Genomic DNA, 19395 nt, shown 5'->3' on the forward strand with positions numbered 1-19395 from the left:
GCTGTGAAAGAGGTGACTGTACCTTTAAGAAGTAGCTCAGACAGTGCATGTTGGTTTTATTCCTCATCGGTGCACCTTCAGCTCCATCATCAGGCGATGCTCCCCGGTAACTCCTAACAGCGCTGCACTGGGGAAACAGGTCGATATAACTAAAGATGACCGAGCCTGAGCAGCAAAGGTATTTATTTATTTTTTGTGTTACTGCTTTTCCTTTTGTGAGCACAAAGAGGAAGGGGACAGTCACACCTAACTCACGAATGGAAAGTGCGATGTAGCGCAGCGCATGGTGCGCTCTTTTCCATTCTGTTGTAAATTATTAATGTACCATCCAAAATAACGCCTTTACCATTCGTCGTTGTATTTTTATCTTTTTACTTGGTGTCTATGCTTTCATTGATATGTAATGTAAACGAGTCGTGTACTTTATGACAGCAGTGTTATTTCCAGCCGGGAATAAAGCGTTACGTAATTATTATGGAGGCATCCCGCTGTCGCCATATGTTTATCGAGGCCAGGAATCGGATGATGAGTCGTCGGTTGCTGATTGGGAGAATGAATACTGCGCATTTCTGATGAAAAGACGAAATGGTCTTTAACAAAGACAAATATATTCGGGTGGCATAATTTTATACTTCAGCGATGCCTTAGGTGACGTGGCTGGCCTGCTGGGTGGTGAGGGTAGTGTCAGACGTTATGGCTTCGTGTCTTGGGTGCAAAACACAAATGGTCTGTAAAAGAAAGATATAAAAGTTACAAAACACACATAAAACAATCACATGCTAATAAACGTATATAAGATATATCAATAATCCATTTATACAACATACATTAATATGGCTGTGTTGTCCACAGTGTTTCTCAATATCAAACGTTATTTTGATTTATGATTTTATGTAGCTGTAAAGCTAAATTTTGAATTGCCTTGTGTACGAATTGTGCTCTACAAATAAAATTGCCTTGCCTTATTTTTACTCTCTCTGAAGAAGAACACTGAGCTCATATTCGACATGTAGAATTGTCTTTATATTACTCTTTTAAAAACGACTGGTTTGGAGGAAATACCACTGTTATTTTTGTGTATATGTCAGTAAGATCACTGTCTTCAGGGTGAACCATAATGACCATATTGACACGGGCTTATTTTCATCTATGAAGCTATTCTTGGTCTGCTCCCAACTTATCTGCAGACCTATATCCTGCAAAACTGTACAGGAAGTTACTGTCTTAATTCAGAAGAAGTGTTACTATTATCTAATTGGAGGGAAACGCATTCCATGATGCTGCTCCCTCCACTTGACACCAGCTTAAAAATACTTTATAGTTATGAGAAATATATGTGCTCAGTGTGTGTGTTGTTGGGTTATTTCTAAGAACCTGAACTGCTCCCCTTCTTCGTTCATCATAGTTTATATTGCCTGGTTAAAAAAAATTAAGTAGAATTATTAAAAACAAACTAATTATGTAATAATCCATACTTTATTCAATTAGATATTAGTAAAATTAAACAATTTCATGTCAGTTTCAAAGTTTTCCTTCGCACAAACCAAGCATATTGATATAAATGTTGAACATGTTGAACCAAACACATAACGCCAATATACAGACTTCAGCCAATACATCCTTAAAGCTTAGCTGCAGGTGTTTGCAAATGTCATTTGGTCAATATTCTAACTGTCTTGCATCTTCATAAACAGGTAATGGATCCAGTTTGACAACTGCAGCACCAACCCACCTAGCTGGCCTGTTTAACACTGTAGCTATGGCAACTTGTCCGAGAGGCTGTGCGCCAGCTGTGCGCCTTTGTCAGCGACTGAACCGACTCAAAACGCTAGATGGCGACATGATGGCAACGTCACTAAAACGCTGCCTTTCCACCGTGGACCTGACTCTGATGGGTGTTGGTGGCATGGTGGGCTCTGGGCTTTATGTCCTGACGGGAACTGTGGCTAAAGACACGGCTGGGCCAGCTGTCATCATATCCTTCATTTTCGCAGGTATTGCTTCTCTACTGGCTGCCTTTTGTTATGCAGAGTTTGGAGCACGCATTCCCAAAACAGGCTCTGCCTACATGTTTACCTACGTCTCTGTGGGAGAGATCTGGGCCTTTCTCATTGGCTGGAATGTGATTCTGGAGAACATGATCGGAGGTGCTGCTGTAGCACGTGCCTGGAGTGGCTATCTAGACTCCATTTTTAACCATGCCATCCAGAACTTCACAGAGACACACATCATGCAGTGGAACGTGCCCTTCCTTGCCCATTATCCTGACCTACTTGCAGCAGGAATTCTTGTCATTGCCTCTGTCTTTATTTCCTTTGGAGTTCAAGTGTCCTCTTATCTAAACCATATCTTCTCCACCATAAGCATGGGTGTCATTGTTTTCATCCTTGTCTTTGGGTTCATTCTGGCTGAACCAGCCAACTGGAGCCAGGAGCAAGGAGGCTTTGCCCCCTTTGGGATGTCTGGAATACTGGCAGGCTCAGCCACCTGCTTTTATGCATTTGTGGGCTTTGACGTCATTGCCTCCTCAAGTGAGGAGGCAAAGGATCCACAGAAAGCTATCCCTATCGCCACTGCCATCTCCCTAGGACTTGCAGCAACAGCCTACATCCTGGTATCCACTGTGCTTACGCTAATAGTACCCTGGCGAACACTTGATCCCAACTCAGCTTTGGCAGATGCTTTTTTCCGCCGTGGTTACAGTTGGGCTGGAGTTATTGTGGCTGTAGGATCCATCTGTGGTGAGTTTCAACCTCTAACTGAGCAGTGCAACTTAAATGGTGTTTAATATATTATGTTTAGCTGCAGTATTGACTTTTTTTTTTTAAACTTATCTTCTCTCTGTACTGATTTTTAGCAATGAACACTGTGCTGCTCTGCAATCTCTTCTCCCTCCCTCGGATTGTGTACGCCATGGCAGATGATGGATTGTTCTTCTCCATTTTTGCAAAGGTCAATCCCCTCACCAAAGTTCCCGTCAATGCTATTCTGGTGTTTGGAATTCTCATGGCCACCATGGCTCTGGTCTTTGACCTGGAAGCTTTGGTCCAGTTCTTGTCTATCGGCACTCTCCTGGCGTACACCTTTGTGGCAGCAAGTGTTATTGTCCTGCGTTTCCAGCCTGAGAAAACCAGCTCCAAGGACACAGGTTCCACATCTCCCAACCCCAACGCTGAGCCTTCATCTGCCCCATCAGAGTCTGAGGCCATAACTGATGACAGCGATGGGCCCAAGCAATATGAATCCTTCTCTGACAAACTCCAGCTGGTGGAGAGGCAGAATACAAGAGAGCGACGTGGGGTGGGGCAGCTGAAGGCCTACTGGGAGCCGTACCTGGACAGGCTGCTGGGGGACTGTGAGCCAGGTGAAGTGGTGGCTTTCGGTGTGTTAACTCTGATAGTGAGCTCAGTATCCCTCTGTGCTGTGCTGGAGTTTGGAATCAAACAGCTGCAGCTGCCGGTCTGGAGCTTCTCAATGCTTCTGGTCATCTTCAGCTTAGCTTACATCATCAGCCTGGCACTTATATGGGTTCATGAGCCACAAAAAAACACCAAAACATTCCAGGTGAGCTTTCACTGCTATTATTTAAATCGGTGTTAAATTTCATTCCATTTGCCAATATGAAAATTGTATTAACTATGTCTGGAGAATGTCTGAAGTTTCATTGTTTTATAGGTTCCTCTGGTTCCACTGACTCCAGCTGCAAGTATCCTTTTTAATGTGTTCCTCATGATGAAGCTCAGCCTTCTAACCTGGATTCGATTCGCTGTGTGGATTGCCATTGGTAAGATAACATCTGAACTTAAGCAGAAAATATAGTGGCCAAAGAAATATATTTCTCAGAATTTTTTCTGCAAAACACTATTTTGTGCAACTTAATTGGTGGCTAAGTATTGGGCACAGTCCTTCTTCTCCACACACATTCTGCCTACAGCCTCTAGTTGAGACATAATGTGTATCTTATCTCAGGAAGCTGTTTGAATGCCCTGTCATAAAACCCTTTGACGCCAGTGTTTTAATGTGTTACATGAGCCGATTGCATACCATGTTTTCAAATAGAACAGAATACTTTTCCCTTTCATCAGCATCCATTGAGGTTGTAGATGGTGTTTAAACAGCATTTATGCCTGTCAGTGAAAGGGGGATCACTGGGGAAACACGATAATCTGTATTAGCTTAAGGCTCCTCTGGATCAGTAAACCATTTAAATGCCACTGTCAGCCTGATGCAAGTTAACAAGATGCACACTTGTGGAATATTACACTTGACAGGACCTGTTGCCTGACAAGGCTTTTGTCCCCACACTTATCTACCATAAGAGCCTTTTAGAAAAGAAAGCTGTTTACACAGTTAACACAAATGAGCAAAAATATTGGATTTAATCTAGTGTACAGTAGTTTACATAAAGCTTTTGACAAAGTGAATGCATCTGAGTTCTATTTGTGTTTTTATCTATTTAGGTATTTATTTAGCCATATGATGATGGTGTTTGTTTTTCTGTTGCTAATACCTCGTTAGATATACCTTAAAAGAGGGAAGTCAGTGACATCATTTTACATTTTTTATTCAGTGCACAAAGTGTGATAAAAAACATGGCTGGTAGGCTTCACTGCTTTTCCACAAACAAAATGAGCTGAGATAAGCAAAAAAAAAGAAATATTTTTACTGGGTTTAGAACTTTAGCTGCTCAATAAGAAATCTGATGACTGATGACAATGTCTTTGATTTTTTTTGAGTTCTCAGTGACCAACAACTGCATCATCCGTTTTGGCCATAGAGTGTACAAAAAAAGCCTAAGCCTTTGTGGAAGTGATTTAAATAAGCATCCTTTTTAATGAACTGCAGGGTGGGATGCCTCTTTGTACAAAAAGGTTTTATAGGTCTGGTTTTCAATAACCAAGATGGCTACTTCCGTGTTTTACATTTTTTGCTTTTTTTATACAATTTACATCTAGCGACACAAATTGCTAAACAAACCAGCTGAATGCCTCTGACCTACCATTAAACTAAGGCTGGCTGTGAAACATACAGAAGGTCTACACTAAAGTGGTTTGCAGCTTCTGGGCTACTGTAGTAATATGATGTTGCAACATGGTGGAGGTGCACTGAGGTGGACTTGGAACACATCTGGGGATATATCAGATGTGTGTTATAAGGTAATGATTCTTATTTTCACATGTTTCTACACTAATTAAAACATAGCTATCAATATCCATCCATTTTCTATACAACTTATGGGGCGCAGGGGTCAGTGGGTGAGAGGCAGAGTACACCCTGGACAGCTCGCCAGTCCATCACCAGGCAACATAGAGACAAACGAGACAAACAATCATCCTCCTCACTCCTAGGGTCAATTTAGAGTCCCCAATTCACCTGACATGCATGTTTTTGGGCGGAGTTGACTGCTGATTTGCAAACATTAACATGCTAGACCTGATTGGGAAGATAGTAGACCTGCTTAACAAAAGTGTATCATTGTGAGTGTGAGAATGTCAATATATTGACTTGCATTCTTGTAAGTTTAACAAATAGGATAGTGTAAATGTGAACATTACAACTTCACCAGCAGTATTTTTCTGCATCTTTGTGACATAAATCTGTTTATTTTTCCACCCTAAAAAAACTATATTAATATTTTTTCTCTCTTCAAGCATATGTCCAATGCTTTCTTGATTTAAATGACTGCCTCAGTATAATGTCTCATGCCATACCTTTTTCAGGCCTTATTGTGTATTTTGGCTATGGCATCTGGCACAGTAAGGAGGGAATACGGGAGCTGCAGCCCAAAGACATGGCAGCCCGCTATGTGGTGCTACCCAGCGGCAGCCTGGTGGAGACTGTGCAGTCCGTCCAGCCCGATGGTCAAGTGGACAACTCAGCGCACCACATCAGCCCCTCTGCTGCCCCAACAGCCCCAACAGCTGAGGACTACACTGGAAAAAGATGATGTGTGACTCATGTGATTCATAATTACAACTGCCTGTTGTCTCTCACGCATACTGTATTATTACTAGTGTACTTTCTGTATCCGTCTCCTATTAGCGCTCAACAGTCTGTACCTGTTGCTCTGCAAGTGTATGTTCACCAGTGGATGAGATTCACTCTGTCTTATTGTGAAGCACATTTGTATATATTGTAATACTCGAATGTACAGTAGAGAGCTTTATTACTTTCCTGTGAACTCTTAGCATCAAAGTTGTGTTACATCCTTCACGACCAGCTCTTTTCCTGCAAACTTAGCAGTTTGTCAGAATCCACACAGTTGTAGGTTAAATATGGTGCTTTATTTCTCACAAACACTGGAGGATTTATTCATTTGTTTTTACAGTTTAACACAGCTCTGGGGCTGGAAAAATCAACATGTACTGTTTTTCTTTAAAAAGTGGAAGACAACCTACATAAATTTTGAGAGATGTTTTAATTGTTCATTAGATTACTGCACAGAGTTGTGAGTTTACATTTTTTCCTCTTCACAAATTGTTCTCCCCAATTCCACGGAAGATACTGCAGGCTTTCATCATTTGGATTTATCTTGCCCATCTACTTCTTTTGGTATACCTAGCCTTCCCTATGTATATCAGGTTCTGGCAAAATATTTATTCCTATATTATAAAATAAATTCTATTTATTCATTTTTCTAATATTACCACTTATACTTTCCACATGTACAGGGCACGTTATCTTGATATTTTCTGTTTTCTTGTCATTGTCGTGTTTTTGCTATTTTGCTGTTACTATTTCTGTGTCATACGTTTTACATGTACCTCTACTGGTTAACCGGTTGTGTCATCTGAACACTTCAGTTCCTCCCATAATTGCCTAAATCTTTTCCCATGACCCTGCTTTTTTGTGTGTGTGTGTGCTTCATCATGAGCAGTCTTTTTCCAATGCATCTTTTGTCTGCAGTCCTTTCCCCCTCTCCCTGTTACCATGAGATTATAACTCAAAGCACACCGATCACTGAGATTACCTTAGGTGACCTGGGGAATGATTAGGTTGATGAGCATATAGACAAGCACAAAGCTAATGAATTTTTTTTACGCCAAAAAATTGAATAGGCAGGCATTGGTCGTTATATTAAACCTGGGATCTGTTTCATCTCTCTGAGGCCTCCTTAATCCCAGCAGATTTGCAGCAGTCCCTGTCGCCAGTCTGCCGCATGACCTAGATTAGAGAAAACCACACTTGTGAGAACACTCCTGTACTATAGAAATAACATTCCTTCAGTCTGCTCTCGTATCAGTAAATTAACTGAAGTTAGGCAAGTTTTTAATCAAATGTGTAAAAGCACTTGAAAGATGTCACTGTCTGTTTTTATTGATTTCAGTTTGTTTTTGCACGTTACATAAGAGACCAATGGCCTTAAACATGCTGTCAATGAAGACTGAACTCCAAAGCCGAAGCAGTCAGTCTGACTGGTTTATGATTCTTTTATTTGCCTGTTAGAAAAAAAAACTCTTATCCAGGATTTTATGCTCTTGAATTATTGAACCAAAAATAAAAATCCAAATATGAAAGAGAATGTACATTAGGAGGCATTTTGACATAGTTTAAAAGAGAATTAAGGTTTGAAGAGAATTTTATACAACTTTGCACAATTTGCAAACTATTGTCCAGTATTTATTTATTTTTTTTTCAGTTTTGCTTTTGATGTTGGGGCCAGTGACATATATTTATACTGTTGCGCTTTTTTAGGCTGAACATTCTCTCAACTCTTTCTGTCTTTTTTGTGCCAGGAAGCATACATTTACTTGGTCGGATTCTTTTCTTACCTCTGAATGGTATTGTGCTTTGTACTTGCACATTAAAGTCTCAAATCTTTATGTTACAGTGTATGTCTGTGTAAAATGGAAAAGACAAAAAAAATAAATGTTTTAAAGCAGCATTAAAAAAAGAAAATCAGAGTATTTTTACTGCACAGTAAATGTCATGCGAGAGAATCGCATCCTGTGCTGTTCTCATCTGAGCTATGAATCTCGTTTCTCCAATGAACAGCCTGTCTGAAGTACTTGGCAGAATTATAATGGAAACTGAGAGGTCTGAGTTCCTTTATGTACCAGGTGCTGCTCAGTGTCTACTCCCGAGTGCAGCGTCTAGATCAGAGTAATATACTTTTTCACTGAAATCATTATATTATAATGAAATACACTGATCATCCACAATACTATGACAACCTGCCTTTAATTGACTGTCCTTCTCATACAGAGAACAAAGCTCTGACCAGTCAAGACATGGACAAAGAACATTTCCTGGAGTTTCTGATACTTAAACATTAACAAACGATCATTTGGTTCCTGTAGGTTGTGGGCCGGGGTCTTTGTGAATTGAACTTGCTTCCCACAGACAACATCAGATCCCGTAAAATTAGTACCGGGGGAATTTGTAGCCCAGTCAGCACTTAAGACTCTTTGTTGTTGTTCCCTAAAGTTATTCCTTTGCAGATTTTGCAAACAACAGCCAATCACTTGTCCTTCTTAAATTTTCGTTTTGTAAGACGTTGTCAGCTCTTTTTTAAACTCTTGATAGACACTGAATATCTAGAATGTTGAGTTACAGTCATGTTTAATATCATACCTATACTCCTCTTTAGCACACTCAAGCACCTGTAGCCTGGTAATTTAATACTACAACTGGCTGCTAAATACAGAACTCCTGACAACATTTCTAACTTTTTTAAGGATTAGAAATGCTTTGTATTGTAAGTGGTTCTATTGTTTAATCAAAATCAGATGTCTCTGAGTTACACAGAAGATTACATTCATGCTAAATTGCATTGTTACCATCCACACCTCGTTTATAATGTACATTATAGACAACAGCTCTCAATTATCATGAAAAATTGCCTCTGTTTATATTAAATAACTAACATCAGTGGGATGGGGGGGGGGCATTAGACTAAGAGTATATCCTTGTTGTCACAAGTGCATAGTCAACACAAGAGAGGGATTAGCCCAGTCTGCTCAGAGAAAGAAATGACGGATCAGGTGGCTGTTCAGGTTTTATTAATGACAAGTCAACAATGATACCAAAATGATTAGTTATGTTTATGTGTCTGAAAAATCAAAACACCACTGTGCTCATAGCATCCCAAATTACTTCTGTAACTAAAGCCTCAAAATGTGAGCTACATATACAAAGGTGAATTATAATGATCTATGACAACATATGTGTGCACTACAGAGGATCCACTGACTGATTAGATCAGGGTACAGGCCTAACGACTCAGCCGAGCATGAATCCTGAGGATCCTGCAAGCGCTTGCGTTTCCATGGAACCACCAACTATCAACTTTTGTCTGGCAGGACACAAACAATGAAATGCACATCTGTCTCTGATGTTACTTTTGTGAAAGATTACACAAGCTATCTGTTTACATAGAATCATGTGATTCATCTGCTCTGAAGGCCATCCATTAAGGCACATCCACATTTGTTTGACAAACATATCATATAACCTGAAACCTAATATGCATTCTCCACCAGCGTCCTGTTTTAATAGCATTAGCAGCCTTCCTTTTACAAATCCAGAGTAAGTTAATCAAGGGCATATTTAGCTTAGTATAATAAGAGGTGTAGTGGGAACTGTTTTACTCCATTGTGAGAAGTGAAAATACAAAAGCATTAGTTTAAAGCAGGGAAAAATATTTTGAGTCATGTGTAATTTTAACAGATATTCTCATACAAAGCCCTGCACCAGCTATTTAAATGCATTAACACTCCCAAAGTTTTATTTTTCCTTTTGAGTAAAGTCTCTGCGGTGAGAGAGCAGAGAAATGCTTCACATTTATGTGTGACCTTTAGCAGCAGTGGAGCCTGTGTTGAGGTGGAGGGTTTGAGGATGAATTTGCAGGGACAAAAGGGAGGCAGGCATATGATCCTCCGGCCCCACTGCCTCCAGAACTCTCTGTGCTCCCCTTTCTTCCTTTTCTGTGTAACTGCATCCTTGTTTAGCTGCGCTGCCGCCCTGTCTGTAAAACACAAAGCTTATTTATAAAGCATGCATTTATAAAGCAAATGGAACTTTTTTAACTAATCTAAAGAGCAGAAATCTTACAATGGACTCTTCTGCACTTGTGTCAAGTGATTTTGTTGTTTTTCTGTTGGTGTGCTCATTGCCTGTGACGGTAAATCTTCCTATTGATGAAAATGTAAATATACAGTTTTTAATGATCCCAATAACCATGTAATTGTAAATGTAAAAAGGCTCCCTTTCAGAGCATCCCAAGTTTCCTGCCCAGATTACCTAATACAAGACTTACCCTGGTGGTGTTATGTTTTGATGTTTGCCGGAGTTTCTCAAGACATTTGTGCAGCGTTGCATTTTCCTGCTCCAGTACTTTCATACGAATGCTGTTTGCTTGCAACTGCAGCTCCATATCCAAAAGCATGTTCCCTGTACCTTATATGCAAAGGACAACATGTAAGTAAGCATTTATGATTGGCATGACTAGACTAGATTCCATATTTACCATTTCCTTTGTAATGCATGTGAAATCATCACCCAGAGATTAAGGATTTCATTGCTGTCCCTATCATGCACAGGGACACTTTTGTCTTACTTTTCAACAGACAAGGTAGGCTAGTGCCTTAATAAGAAAAATTTGTAAAAAAAAAATAATGTTAGAAAGTAATTGCTTACTCTGTGGTTGGACCTGAGAGCAATTGTTAAGCTCTGGGAAAGCCACCAAAAGCCTCTCCCGCTCCCTTAAAGCTTGCACATGTTCTGTCACCTCAGCCACGCCCTTTTTTAGCTCGTCCACATGGGTTTCTAACGTCTGCTTCTCTTTTTGAAGCTCTACACACAAGTCCTGAAGGGAGAAAAACAGACCATAAAAATGTGCCACTAAGAATAAAAATAGATTTTAGCCACACTACTAGGGGTAATGGATATTTAAGGGCTCTTATACTGTATACCTGCTGTTGGGTGAGCTGAGCCTGTAGTTGTTCCTTCACCTCTGATATCTCTTGCAGCTGATTGTGTAAACTGATCTGTGCCTCCTCTCTCTCTCCCAGCTGCCTCTGCAGCTCTTCACACTCTTCATCAAGAGCATCAACTCTCCCTAACAAAGATTTCTGCTTCGCATGCATTGACTGGATACACAAGCAAAACAAAAACATACACATATAATAGGGTGAGAAAGTCAGGGTCTTCAGCTGAAAACAACCAGGAATGTGGCCTTTACTGTGACACTTACCTCTTGTTGACGGCAAGCACTCTGGTACTTGGCACTCTCCTTATCGAGAAGGAGTTGATTGTCATAGATTTGAGTCTCCAGCTGCTGGATTCTTTGTTCCAGCCCGCAACAGGCCTCCTCCACCGTTTGCAGGTTCTTCACTTTTTCCTGCAGCACAGTCTTTTCAAATTCTAGCACAAAAAAAAAAGATTAATTACGCAGCCTAACAGTGTATTCTGCAACACAAGATTTTTGTTAGGGAGAAGTATGATGGTAATAAGTCCTGTATGCGCTCACCAAGCGCTTGTAAAGTTTCTTGCTGCAATGATACTTTTTCCTTCAGTGTGGTGTTACTCCCCTCCAAGGACAAAGCTTCTGTTACAAAAATGTTAAACATAAAGAATTGCAGTAAATGTGAGCTCAGTGAATTCTCATCATGTTCATTTGAGCATTTACTACCTCTCTTAAGCTGTTGTTGCTCATCATGGAGCCTCTTTTCTGTCTCTTTCAAGGTTCTCTGTGCTTTCCGCAGTGAAAACTCAAGCTGGACTATGTTTCCTTGATGTTTTTCCACCTCTTGCTTGAACTCTTGCTGTGTTTTTGCCAAATGAGACCTGAATCTCTTGCGTTCCATCTCAGCTGCTGCTAGTTTGTCTCTTAGCGGCTGCACTGTACCCCGCACATCCTTAAGATGTTTTGCCAGCCGGCGCATGTCCCTGAGCTGCTCGTTGGCCCACTGGGCGACATCACCTGCTGTCATTTGTCCCGCCTCCACTGTGTCCTTCACAACTACTGAGAGAGGCTCCAGAGATGAGGGAAGGCCCTCACTCTGACACAGATCAACCAAAGCATCTCCCGTATTTCTCAAAAGGGATTGCACCAAATGGCACGCATTACAGGGAGTGAGTGATGATTCTATTGTTTGACAGCTTACATTATGGCGGTCCGCTTTTGGATAACACTGAGTCTTGTTGGTGGGACAGGAGGGTACATTATTGTGTGGGAGAAATTTAAATGAGCTTGTTGAAGACCAGGCAGATGAACGTCTGCAAAAGTCAGCCCTTGAGCTAGATTGGGGGGGAAAAGTTGTCACTGTGTCATCACACAAACATGTCTTTGTTTTTGTCTGTTTTGTCTTGTCTTTGGAGAGCTCCTATAAGAAGAAAGAGAGCAAAAAAGTTGTGAGAGCTCCCACTTAAATGTTAATGTTTTGGCATCATTTTCAATCTCTATAATTTTCACTAGAATTAACAATACACCTACCTTCTGGTTAGCAAATTGAACAAAATTACTCCAGTAGTTTTTCACCACAAGACCAACTGACAGGTATCCATTCTGCTGAGCATGCTCTCTCCTCGAGCTCACCCTCTGTTGCTCAATATAAGCACTAACACTTTGGAGGAGAAGCAGTAGTCTTTTTCAGGCAGAAAACGAGAAAAAACAAAGCAACTGTTAATAAAAGTCTTGCAAGAGATACTTTGTGAGTGTAATGTTATATCCATTACCTGTCAATCACCAACTCCAGTAAAACTATGTGGGAGTGCTGATTGAAGGCGTCTTCCCCATCTACAAAGTCATACTCCTCTAACAAAGTCATAATATCCAGATCGCAGGAGAGTTTGTCAGGGAACTTCCAGGAAGAAGAACGGACTGGTCCGGTTCTGGAAAGCACGTCCAGAACCGCACCCTGGATGTCGACCAGGTCTTTTCGGAGGCTTTTGATACAGTCTTGTCGACCCAACAGCTGACTCATGTCTTTAACCCTGTTTTTATATTATCTGAGCTGCACAGCAATGAAGATTTGTTATTGTTGTCAGTGTGTCACCTTGGCAACGTAAAAAGAACTCTAAGTTCCATAATGCTTTACGAGCTGTTTCCGGAAGTAATACACCTCCATTGCGACAACGAGAGCGCGACGTCGTAAGTATTCAAGCACAGCAAATTTAGGTTTGTAGCTATCGTAAATTATGTTTCTTATTGATTATATAGTATAAAAGTGTTTTAAAGTACACGTTCTTCTTGTTGTTTGGCTGTTTTCAGGTAGCTTCTGTATACCACAAAAAGACTCAGCCATGCCGCCTGGGCCTGTCCAAATAGTTCAGCCCGAGTCCAACAACAAGGTAATGCTTCAAGCTAGCTAATGTTAGCGATGGAACTTGCACACTGCTTTTCCTGACAAGTTCATGAGCAACAAAGTCAACCTACACTTTCCTTTATTTTAAAATGCGTTTATATTTAAATAAAATTATAATAATGATTTAAAACTGAACTGCCAGCGTTCAGTTTTGCGTAACCCATTTATAGCGTATCGTGCTAAACTTGTTAGCACTGCTCCCCCTTTGATTCGCATAACTCAAGACAAAATATGTTGGTAGATATCTGGTGAGGCTTTCCAATCACTGTTCCACAAAATAGTTTGGCGTCTTTTGTTAATTTAGTGTTAACGTTGCTTTCCAGGCACGGTGTTGTCTCAGTAATACTCAATGGTTTACCTGGTATCACATGTTCTTGATGCTTTTAAAATCACAAATTGCATGAAAATGGTGTGATAAATGTATTTAGTATTAATTGAAAAATTGTTTAATATGGTAAAGTTCTAAGTACCAGTTTAATTGTTGACCTTGTGTAAAAGTCTTATTGTAAATCTTGCTTTAAACTGGTTAACAGCTGTAAATCTCCTCAGCAGAATGATGCACCTCCAGAGGAAACTCCAGCCACGAAACCCATTGTTGGCATCATATATCCACCTCCTGAGGTCCGAAATATAGTCGACAAGACAGCTAGCTTTGTTGCCAGGTGAGTTACACCATATGTGACATTTATGTGTGGAGATGCCGTCTTAAATGGGTTTTTGTCCGTTATGTAACTATTTATGCCATCCCACAGGAATGGGCCTGAGTTTGAGGCGAGAATCCGTCAGAATGAGATCAACAATCCAAAGTTTAACTTCCTCAATCCCAATGATCCCTATCATGCTTACTATCGTCATAAAGTTAATGAATTTAAGGAGGGGAAAGCACAAGAACCATCTGCGGCAGTGCCCAAGGTTATGCAGCAGCAGGCTCTGCAGCAGTCACAGCAGCTTCCACAAAAAGTGAGTATGGCATGAATCATCTTAACCTTTCATTTTTATTCGTATCATTAGTTTATGGTTGTTTATAATGTTTGGGTTTTATTTATCTATGTTATTTGATGTTTTTTTTTTTTTATCATCAGGTCCAGTCACAGGTGATTCAGGAGACTGTGATCCCCAAAGAACCACCCCCTGAGTTTGAATTCATTGCAGATCCACCATCAATCTCAGCTTTTGATCTAGATGTCGTCAAGCTCACTGCCCAGTTTGTTGCTCGCAATGGCCGTCAGTTTCTCACCCAGCTCATGCAGAAAGAACAGAGAAACTACCAGTTTGACTTCTTGCGACCACAGCACAGCCTCTTCAACTACTTTACCAAACTGGTTGAGCAGTACACAAAGGTGACTGAGCAAACACTCCCATTTGTTTTATTAATGTTCTTTACTTGGGTGGTGATGCTCAACTGAATCTCAATATTGACTTTCAACCTTTAGATTCTGATCCCTCCTAAAGGCTTACTGACCAAACTCAAGAAGGAGGCTGAGAACCCAAAAGAGGTTATGGATCAGGTAATTGCATTTTGCATAGAGTCATAGACTGTCACAATAAGTACTCATTAGAATTTTTCCCATGTTGATTATGTTTATCTTTTGCCACAAACATTAGGTGAGGTACCGTGTGGAGTGGGCAAAGTATCAGGAGCGTGAAAGAAAGAAGGAAGAAGAGGAAAGGGAGAAAGAACGGGTGGCATATGCCCAAATTGACTGGCATGACTTTGTGGTTGTGGAGACAGTGGATTTCCAGCCCAATGAACAAGGTAGAATAACTACAATAAGCTGAGAAATGTAAAACCCAAAGGCTAGCAAGAATCATTTATCACTATTGGTTTATCTGCTCCCAAGGCCACTTCCCCCCACCTACTACTCCAGAGGAGCTTGGTGCTCGTATCTTGATCCAAGAGCGTTACGAGAAGTATGGAGAAAGTGAGGAGGTGGAGATGGAGGTTGAGAGTGAGGATGAGGAGGATGAACGGGAGAATCGGGGTGATGGCCAACATTCACAGCTTGATCAAGACACCCAAGTGCAAGACATGGATGAGGTTCATATTTATTAAGCAATCACCAAACTGTCCAGTTTGGACCACTTTTAGATTTAATCGCAACATTTTCTGTGTAACTCTATAATCTATGTAGCTAATCCACTGTTTGAAATGACTAAAGTGTAAGAGAGGTGCTGGTTATAACTTTGCACTGCTGCTTCTTTAGGGATCCGATGATGATGAGGATGGTATGAAGGCTCCACTGCCACCAGACAACCCCATGCCACCCCCACTGCCCCCGACTCCAGACCAGGTTATTATTCGCAAAGACTACGATCCCAAAGGTAACATGCTTGCTCAGATGGGAGAATACCAAGTGTATAGTACCAAGCTACTACTATGTAAAGTGTGTGTTAAACTCACACTATCTTTTCCTCACAGCTTCCAAGCCTCCGCCATCAATTGCAGCTCCAGATGAGTACCTCATCTCACCAATTACTGGTGAGAAGATCCCTGCCAGTAAGATGCAGGAACACATGCGCATTGGTCTGCTGGATCCACGTTGGCTGGAACAAAGAGACCGCAGCATCAGAGACAGACAGACCGAGGATGAGGTCTACGCACCTGGTTTGGATATTGAGAGCAGTTTGAAACAACTCGCTGAGAGGCGTACTGATATCTTTGGTGTGGAGGAGACAGCCATTGGTAAAAAGATTGGTGAAGAAGAAATCCAGAAGCCAGAGGAGAAGGTGAGAAGAATTGAAGGTTTATAAATCGTATTGATGTTTCAAAGAAACTCTTGAAATTGATGAAATGGAAATTTGTTTGTGTCAGTAGTGTGTTTTCTTTATGTTTGCCCTCACCAGGTTACTTGGGATGGTCACTCGGGAAGCATGGCTCGTACACAGCAGGCAGCACAGGCCAACATCACTCTGCAGGAGCAAATTGAAGCCATTCATAAGGCCAAAGGACTGGTGGGAGAGGATGACACTAAGGAGAAAATTGGCCCAAGCAAACCAAGTGAAATTCACCAGATGCCTCCCATGCCTTCCTCTGGAATGGGTTTGCCTAAATCTAGTCTGTCTATTTCGTCAATGCCTCGCCCACCTATTTCTGTAAGTTACTATCTTGAAAAGTAAAACTCAGTAAAGCTTTTGAAGTGTATATGTACCTTATATATCTCAATTATATCTCTATTACGTGGTTGTGCTACAGGTGGCCCCTCCAGTGCGCACCACTCTTTTGTCTGCTGTACCTGTAATTCCAAGACCTCCTGTTGCTCCAGTGGTGCGCCTTGCATCAGGGCAAATGTTAACATCAATGCCTCCAATGATTCCTGCTCCCCGCATAAACGTGGTTCCTATGCCACCATCAGCACCCCACGTCATGGCCCCGAGACCACCTCCCATGGTTGTTCCAACTGGTAATATGAAGGTTTCCAAGCCTCTCAGAAGCAGTCACAATAGAATATTTAAATACTTTGTTGTAAATAGTTAACTGAACCTCTTACATGTCATTCCTTTCATTTGAATTAAAAAAATCTGTTTCTTCTCCCAGCATTTGTCCCCGCTCCTCCAGTACCACAACCACCAAGCTCTGCTCCAGCACCACCTGCCCACCCACCTCCACCTCATGACGATGAGCCAGTCAGCAAGAAGATGAAGACGGAGGACAACCTCATTCCAGAGGAGGAGTTCCTCCGTAGAAACAAGGTTGGTTGGAGCAGCAATGTATTGAAAATATGCTTCGCTGTATTTGTAAAAGAACATTCCTTATATTGAGGCACAGTTTATGACCGGCACGCAGACAAAATTCAATGCACAGGATCGGAAACCAAGCCTTTTGAAACAGCTTTTCATCCCCAAGAATGCACAGGTCATCAGATAAAGAAAAGGAAGACGATAACTGATTATTTGTACATATCGAAGTGCCTTGAGATGACATTTGTTGTAATTTGGCGCTATATAAATAAAACTGAATTGAATTGAATCAGTAATTGTGAAAAGTGGAAATTTATGTCTTTGATTTTATTTATGGCTTCTGAAAAACAGATAACTTTCTCAATAATAATTGGAGATTTAGCGGTAACAGATTCATCTCCCTATTTCCAGGGTCCGGTGGCAGTTAAAGTACAGGTCCCCAACATGCAGGACAAGAGCGAATGGAAGCTGAATGGCCAAGTGCTGAATTTCACTGTCCCACTTACAGACCAGGTAAGCAAAGGGCTGGTCGTGTTGTGGATTTTTTGTTTCTTTTTAAATTGTAGAATGCAAGCGTACCCACTACATTTTAATGAATGTGCAAATGTAATGTCTCCACAGGTGTCTGTTATTAAAGTCAAAATCCACGAAGCTACAGGCATGCCAGCAGGAAAACAGAAGTTGCAATATGAGGTAAGCTTTTCTTCAAAATGAATTCAAACATGTGACATGTTTTTTTTTTTTTTTAATTAATCCAAAATGACTAAAAATATTCTGGGTTTTTTTTTTATAGGGCATTTTCATCAAGGATTCAAACTCCCTGGCTTATTACAACATGAACAATGGCTCAATCATTCATTTGGCTCTGAAGGAGAGAGGTGGAAGAAAAAAGTGATCCCAGGCGCCAGAAGGAAAAAAAAAGTTGATGTTTTGTCACTCAGTCCTGTCGTGTAATTTTAGTGTAATCATCATTTTTGGAATTGCATTGCCAATTTCTTACACTTTAGTGTAAAGGGGCTTGCTGTTCTCGAGTGGTTTAGGATTTACAATCTGTCTGGCAACCTTTTGTTTCAACTTCTGATTTATTCATTATAATTGTAGGAATTTACAGCCACGTAATATGTAGAGCAACTGTGTTAATTCATTTTAATAAAGGAATTCAAAACAATTGAATGTGCTTTTATTACTGAGTCACTTGTTCATTTACAAACTGGTTTTAGTGTATTCAAGTCCATGCATTCAGATTCAGAAAACTTTATTTATCCCATCAGTGGGCAATTAAGTTTGCAGTCCCAGTCTCCATCAATCAACATTAAATAGTATAAATAAGAAAAATAGATAGATAAAAACACATACACACATCTTAACACACACATACAAACACCCTGTCCTGTCAGTGATGAACAGCGCTCAGTAAATCAAATTGTCAGTAATATACTCTATCCCTACAACCTTATTTAATAATCTAATGGTTGTAGGAATGAAGGATCCAGAATACCTTTTTGTTTTTGTCCTGACAGAATAATAGCGCCTCCCAGAGGGCATTAATGAAAACCACCTAAAACATGATCAGGCTGACTGATGATACTTTTAGCCTTTTGGACTGCCTGTTTGTTAAACAGAGCACTCAGACTGTTTAGCTGTGTTCCAATAATCTTTGATGAAGTGTTAACAATGCTGCTGAGACTGTTCTTGTCTTTGACTGATAGGCTATTGAACCAACATAAAAAAGAAAAAGTTAAAAGACTGATAAAAGTTACGTAAAATGGTTTTAGAGACACTGAAGGAGTTAAGCTTCCTCAGCAGATGAATTCTCTGTTGTCCCTTTTTGACAATTGTCTCAGTGTTTACATGAAACTTGAGCTCACTGTCAAATATTGTACCTAAGTACTTGTAAGAATCAATGATTTCCACATCCCCCCATGAATGACACTTGCTATTGGTTCTGCCTTTGCCCTCCTGAAATCAATTATGAGCTCCTTTGTTTTGGCTACATTTAAATCTAAAAAATGATTGTCGCACCACTTCACAAATGATGTCAACGCTAGCCCATGACTGGAATGTGGACCTTGGAATAAAGATAACAGTGCAGTGTCATCTGAAAACTTGACTAGGTGGCTTCCTTGTTGGGAAGACCTACAGCTATCTGTGTACAAAATAAATAACAAGGGAGAGAGTACACATCCTTGTGGCGAGCCAGTATTTGAAGTAATAGGTTGGGACAACTGACCATTTACGAAGACTCTCTGTGTTCTATCTGTTAAAAAATTTAAAAGTAGCAGCAATAGTTGATTCGGTACCTGAAAATCATTTGTTAGTCTCTCGATCAGGATATGTTGCTGCATTTTGTTGAAAGCAGAAGAAAAATCTGCAAATAAAAGCCTAACATGGGACCCAGACTTCTCCAAGT

General features: G+C 40.6%; 3 protein-coding genes across 6 annotated transcripts; 2 read left to right on the top strand and 1 right to left on the bottom strand.

Annotated features, from left to right (window-relative positions):
- Positions 1 to 33: 33 nt before the first annotated feature.
- Positions 34 to 7899, top strand: slc7a4 (solute carrier family 7 member 4). The gene is made up of 5 exons (XM_075468542.1): positions 34 to 178; positions 1695 to 2741; positions 2858 to 3564; positions 3676 to 3784; positions 5721 to 7899. The coding sequence occupies exons 2-5, from the start codon at positions 1760 to 1762 to the stop codon at positions 5945 to 5947; spliced, it is 2025 nt and encodes a 674-aa protein (XP_075324657.1). The 5' UTR covers positions 34 to 178; positions 1695 to 1759; the 3' UTR covers positions 5948 to 7899.
- Positions 7900 to 8971: 1072 nt separating this feature from the next.
- Positions 8972 to 12980, bottom strand: ccdc157 (coiled-coil domain containing 157). Of its 2 annotated transcripts, XM_075468546.1 has the most exons (10): positions 12679 to 12980; positions 12437 to 12587; positions 11633 to 12326; positions 11471 to 11548; positions 11195 to 11364; positions 10914 to 11090; positions 10639 to 10807; positions 10259 to 10398; positions 10054 to 10133; positions 8972 to 9967 (listed from the first exon to the last, which is right to left on the bottom strand). In XM_075468546.1, the coding sequence occupies exons 1-10, from the start codon at positions 12924 to 12926 to the stop codon at positions 9784 to 9786; spliced, it is 2091 nt and encodes a 696-aa protein (XP_075324661.1). In that variant the 5' UTR covers positions 12927 to 12980; the 3' UTR covers positions 8972 to 9783. The 2 variants fall into 2 exon arrangements, with proteins under 2 accessions (XP_075324661.1, XP_075324662.1); XM_075468547.1 differs by lacking the exon at positions 10054 to 10133 and having other exon boundaries at positions 9850 to 9967.
- A 42-nt stretch (positions 12981 to 13022) lies between these two features.
- On the top strand, positions 13023 to 18153 carry sf3a1 (splicing factor 3a, subunit 1). Of its 3 annotated transcripts, none has more exons than XM_075468543.1 (16): positions 13023 to 13093; positions 13214 to 13293; positions 13857 to 13969; positions 14060 to 14267; positions 14390 to 14647; positions 14741 to 14815; positions 14913 to 15063; positions 15149 to 15345; positions 15512 to 15629; positions 15727 to 16034; positions 16152 to 16400; positions 16501 to 16708; positions 16843 to 16997; positions 17397 to 17498; positions 17607 to 17678; positions 17779 to 18153. In XM_075468543.1, exons 2-16 carry the CDS (start codon positions 13246 to 13248, stop codon positions 17878 to 17880), a joined length of 2364 nt encoding a protein of 787 aa, XP_075324658.1. In that variant the 5' UTR covers positions 13023 to 13093; positions 13214 to 13245; the 3' UTR covers positions 17881 to 18153. The 3 variants fall into 3 exon arrangements, with proteins under 3 accessions (XP_075324658.1, XP_075324660.1, XP_075324659.1); XM_075468545.1 differs by having other exon boundaries at positions 13860 to 13969; XM_075468544.1 differs by having other exon boundaries at positions 13032 to 13120.
- Positions 18154 to 19395: the final 1242 nt, after the last annotated feature.

Source organism: Odontesthes bonariensis, chromosome 6 (assembly GCF_027942865.1).
Source record: "Odontesthes bonariensis isolate fOdoBon6 chromosome 6, fOdoBon6.hap1, whole genome shotgun sequence".
NCBI classification, from domain to species: Eukaryota; Metazoa; Chordata; class Actinopteri; order Atheriniformes; family Atherinopsidae; genus Odontesthes; species Odontesthes bonariensis.

What these genes read in the sequence shown, in the direction of transcription:
- slc7a4 (XM_075468542.1), top strand. Translation starts at nt 1,760, where the DNA reads ATGGCAACTTGTCCGAGAGGCTGTGCGCCAGCTGTGCGCCTTTGTCAG. An exon ending in GGCTGTAGGATCCATCTGTG is followed by an intron (nt 2,742 to 2,857) that starts GTGAGTTTCAAC and finishes ACTGATTTTTAG; the next exon opens with CAATGAACACTGTGCTGCTC. An exon ending in AAAACACCAAAACATTCCAG is followed by an intron (nt 3,565 to 3,675) that starts GTGAGCTTTCAC and finishes ATTGTTTTATAG; the next exon opens with GTTCCTCTGGTTCCACTGAC.
- ccdc157 (XM_075468546.1), bottom strand. Translation starts at nt 12,926, where the DNA reads ATGAGTCAGCTGTTGGGTCGACAAGACTGTATCAAAAGCCTCCGAAAA. An exon ending in TTCAATTTGCTAACCAGAAG is followed by an intron (nt 12,327 to 12,436) that starts GTAGGTGTATTG and finishes TTCTTCTTATAG; the next exon opens with GAGCTCTCCAAAGACAAGAC. An exon ending in CAAAACATAACACCACCAGG is followed by an intron (nt 10,134 to 10,258) that starts GTAAGTCTTGTA and finishes TTTCATCAATAG; the next exon opens with GAAGATTTACCGTCACAGGC.
- sf3a1 (XM_075468543.1), top strand. Translation starts at nt 13,246, where the DNA reads ATGCCGCCTGGGCCTGTCCAAATAGTTCAGCCCGAGTCCAACAACAAG. An exon ending in TCCAGAAGCCAGAGGAGAAG is followed by an intron (nt 16,035 to 16,151) that starts GTGAGAAGAATT and finishes TGCCCTCACCAG; the next exon opens with GTTACTTGGGATGGTCACTC. An exon ending in TGCCTCGCCCACCTATTTCT is followed by an intron (nt 16,401 to 16,500) that starts GTAAGTTACTAT and finishes GTTGTGCTACAG; the next exon opens with GTGGCCCCTCCAGTGCGCAC.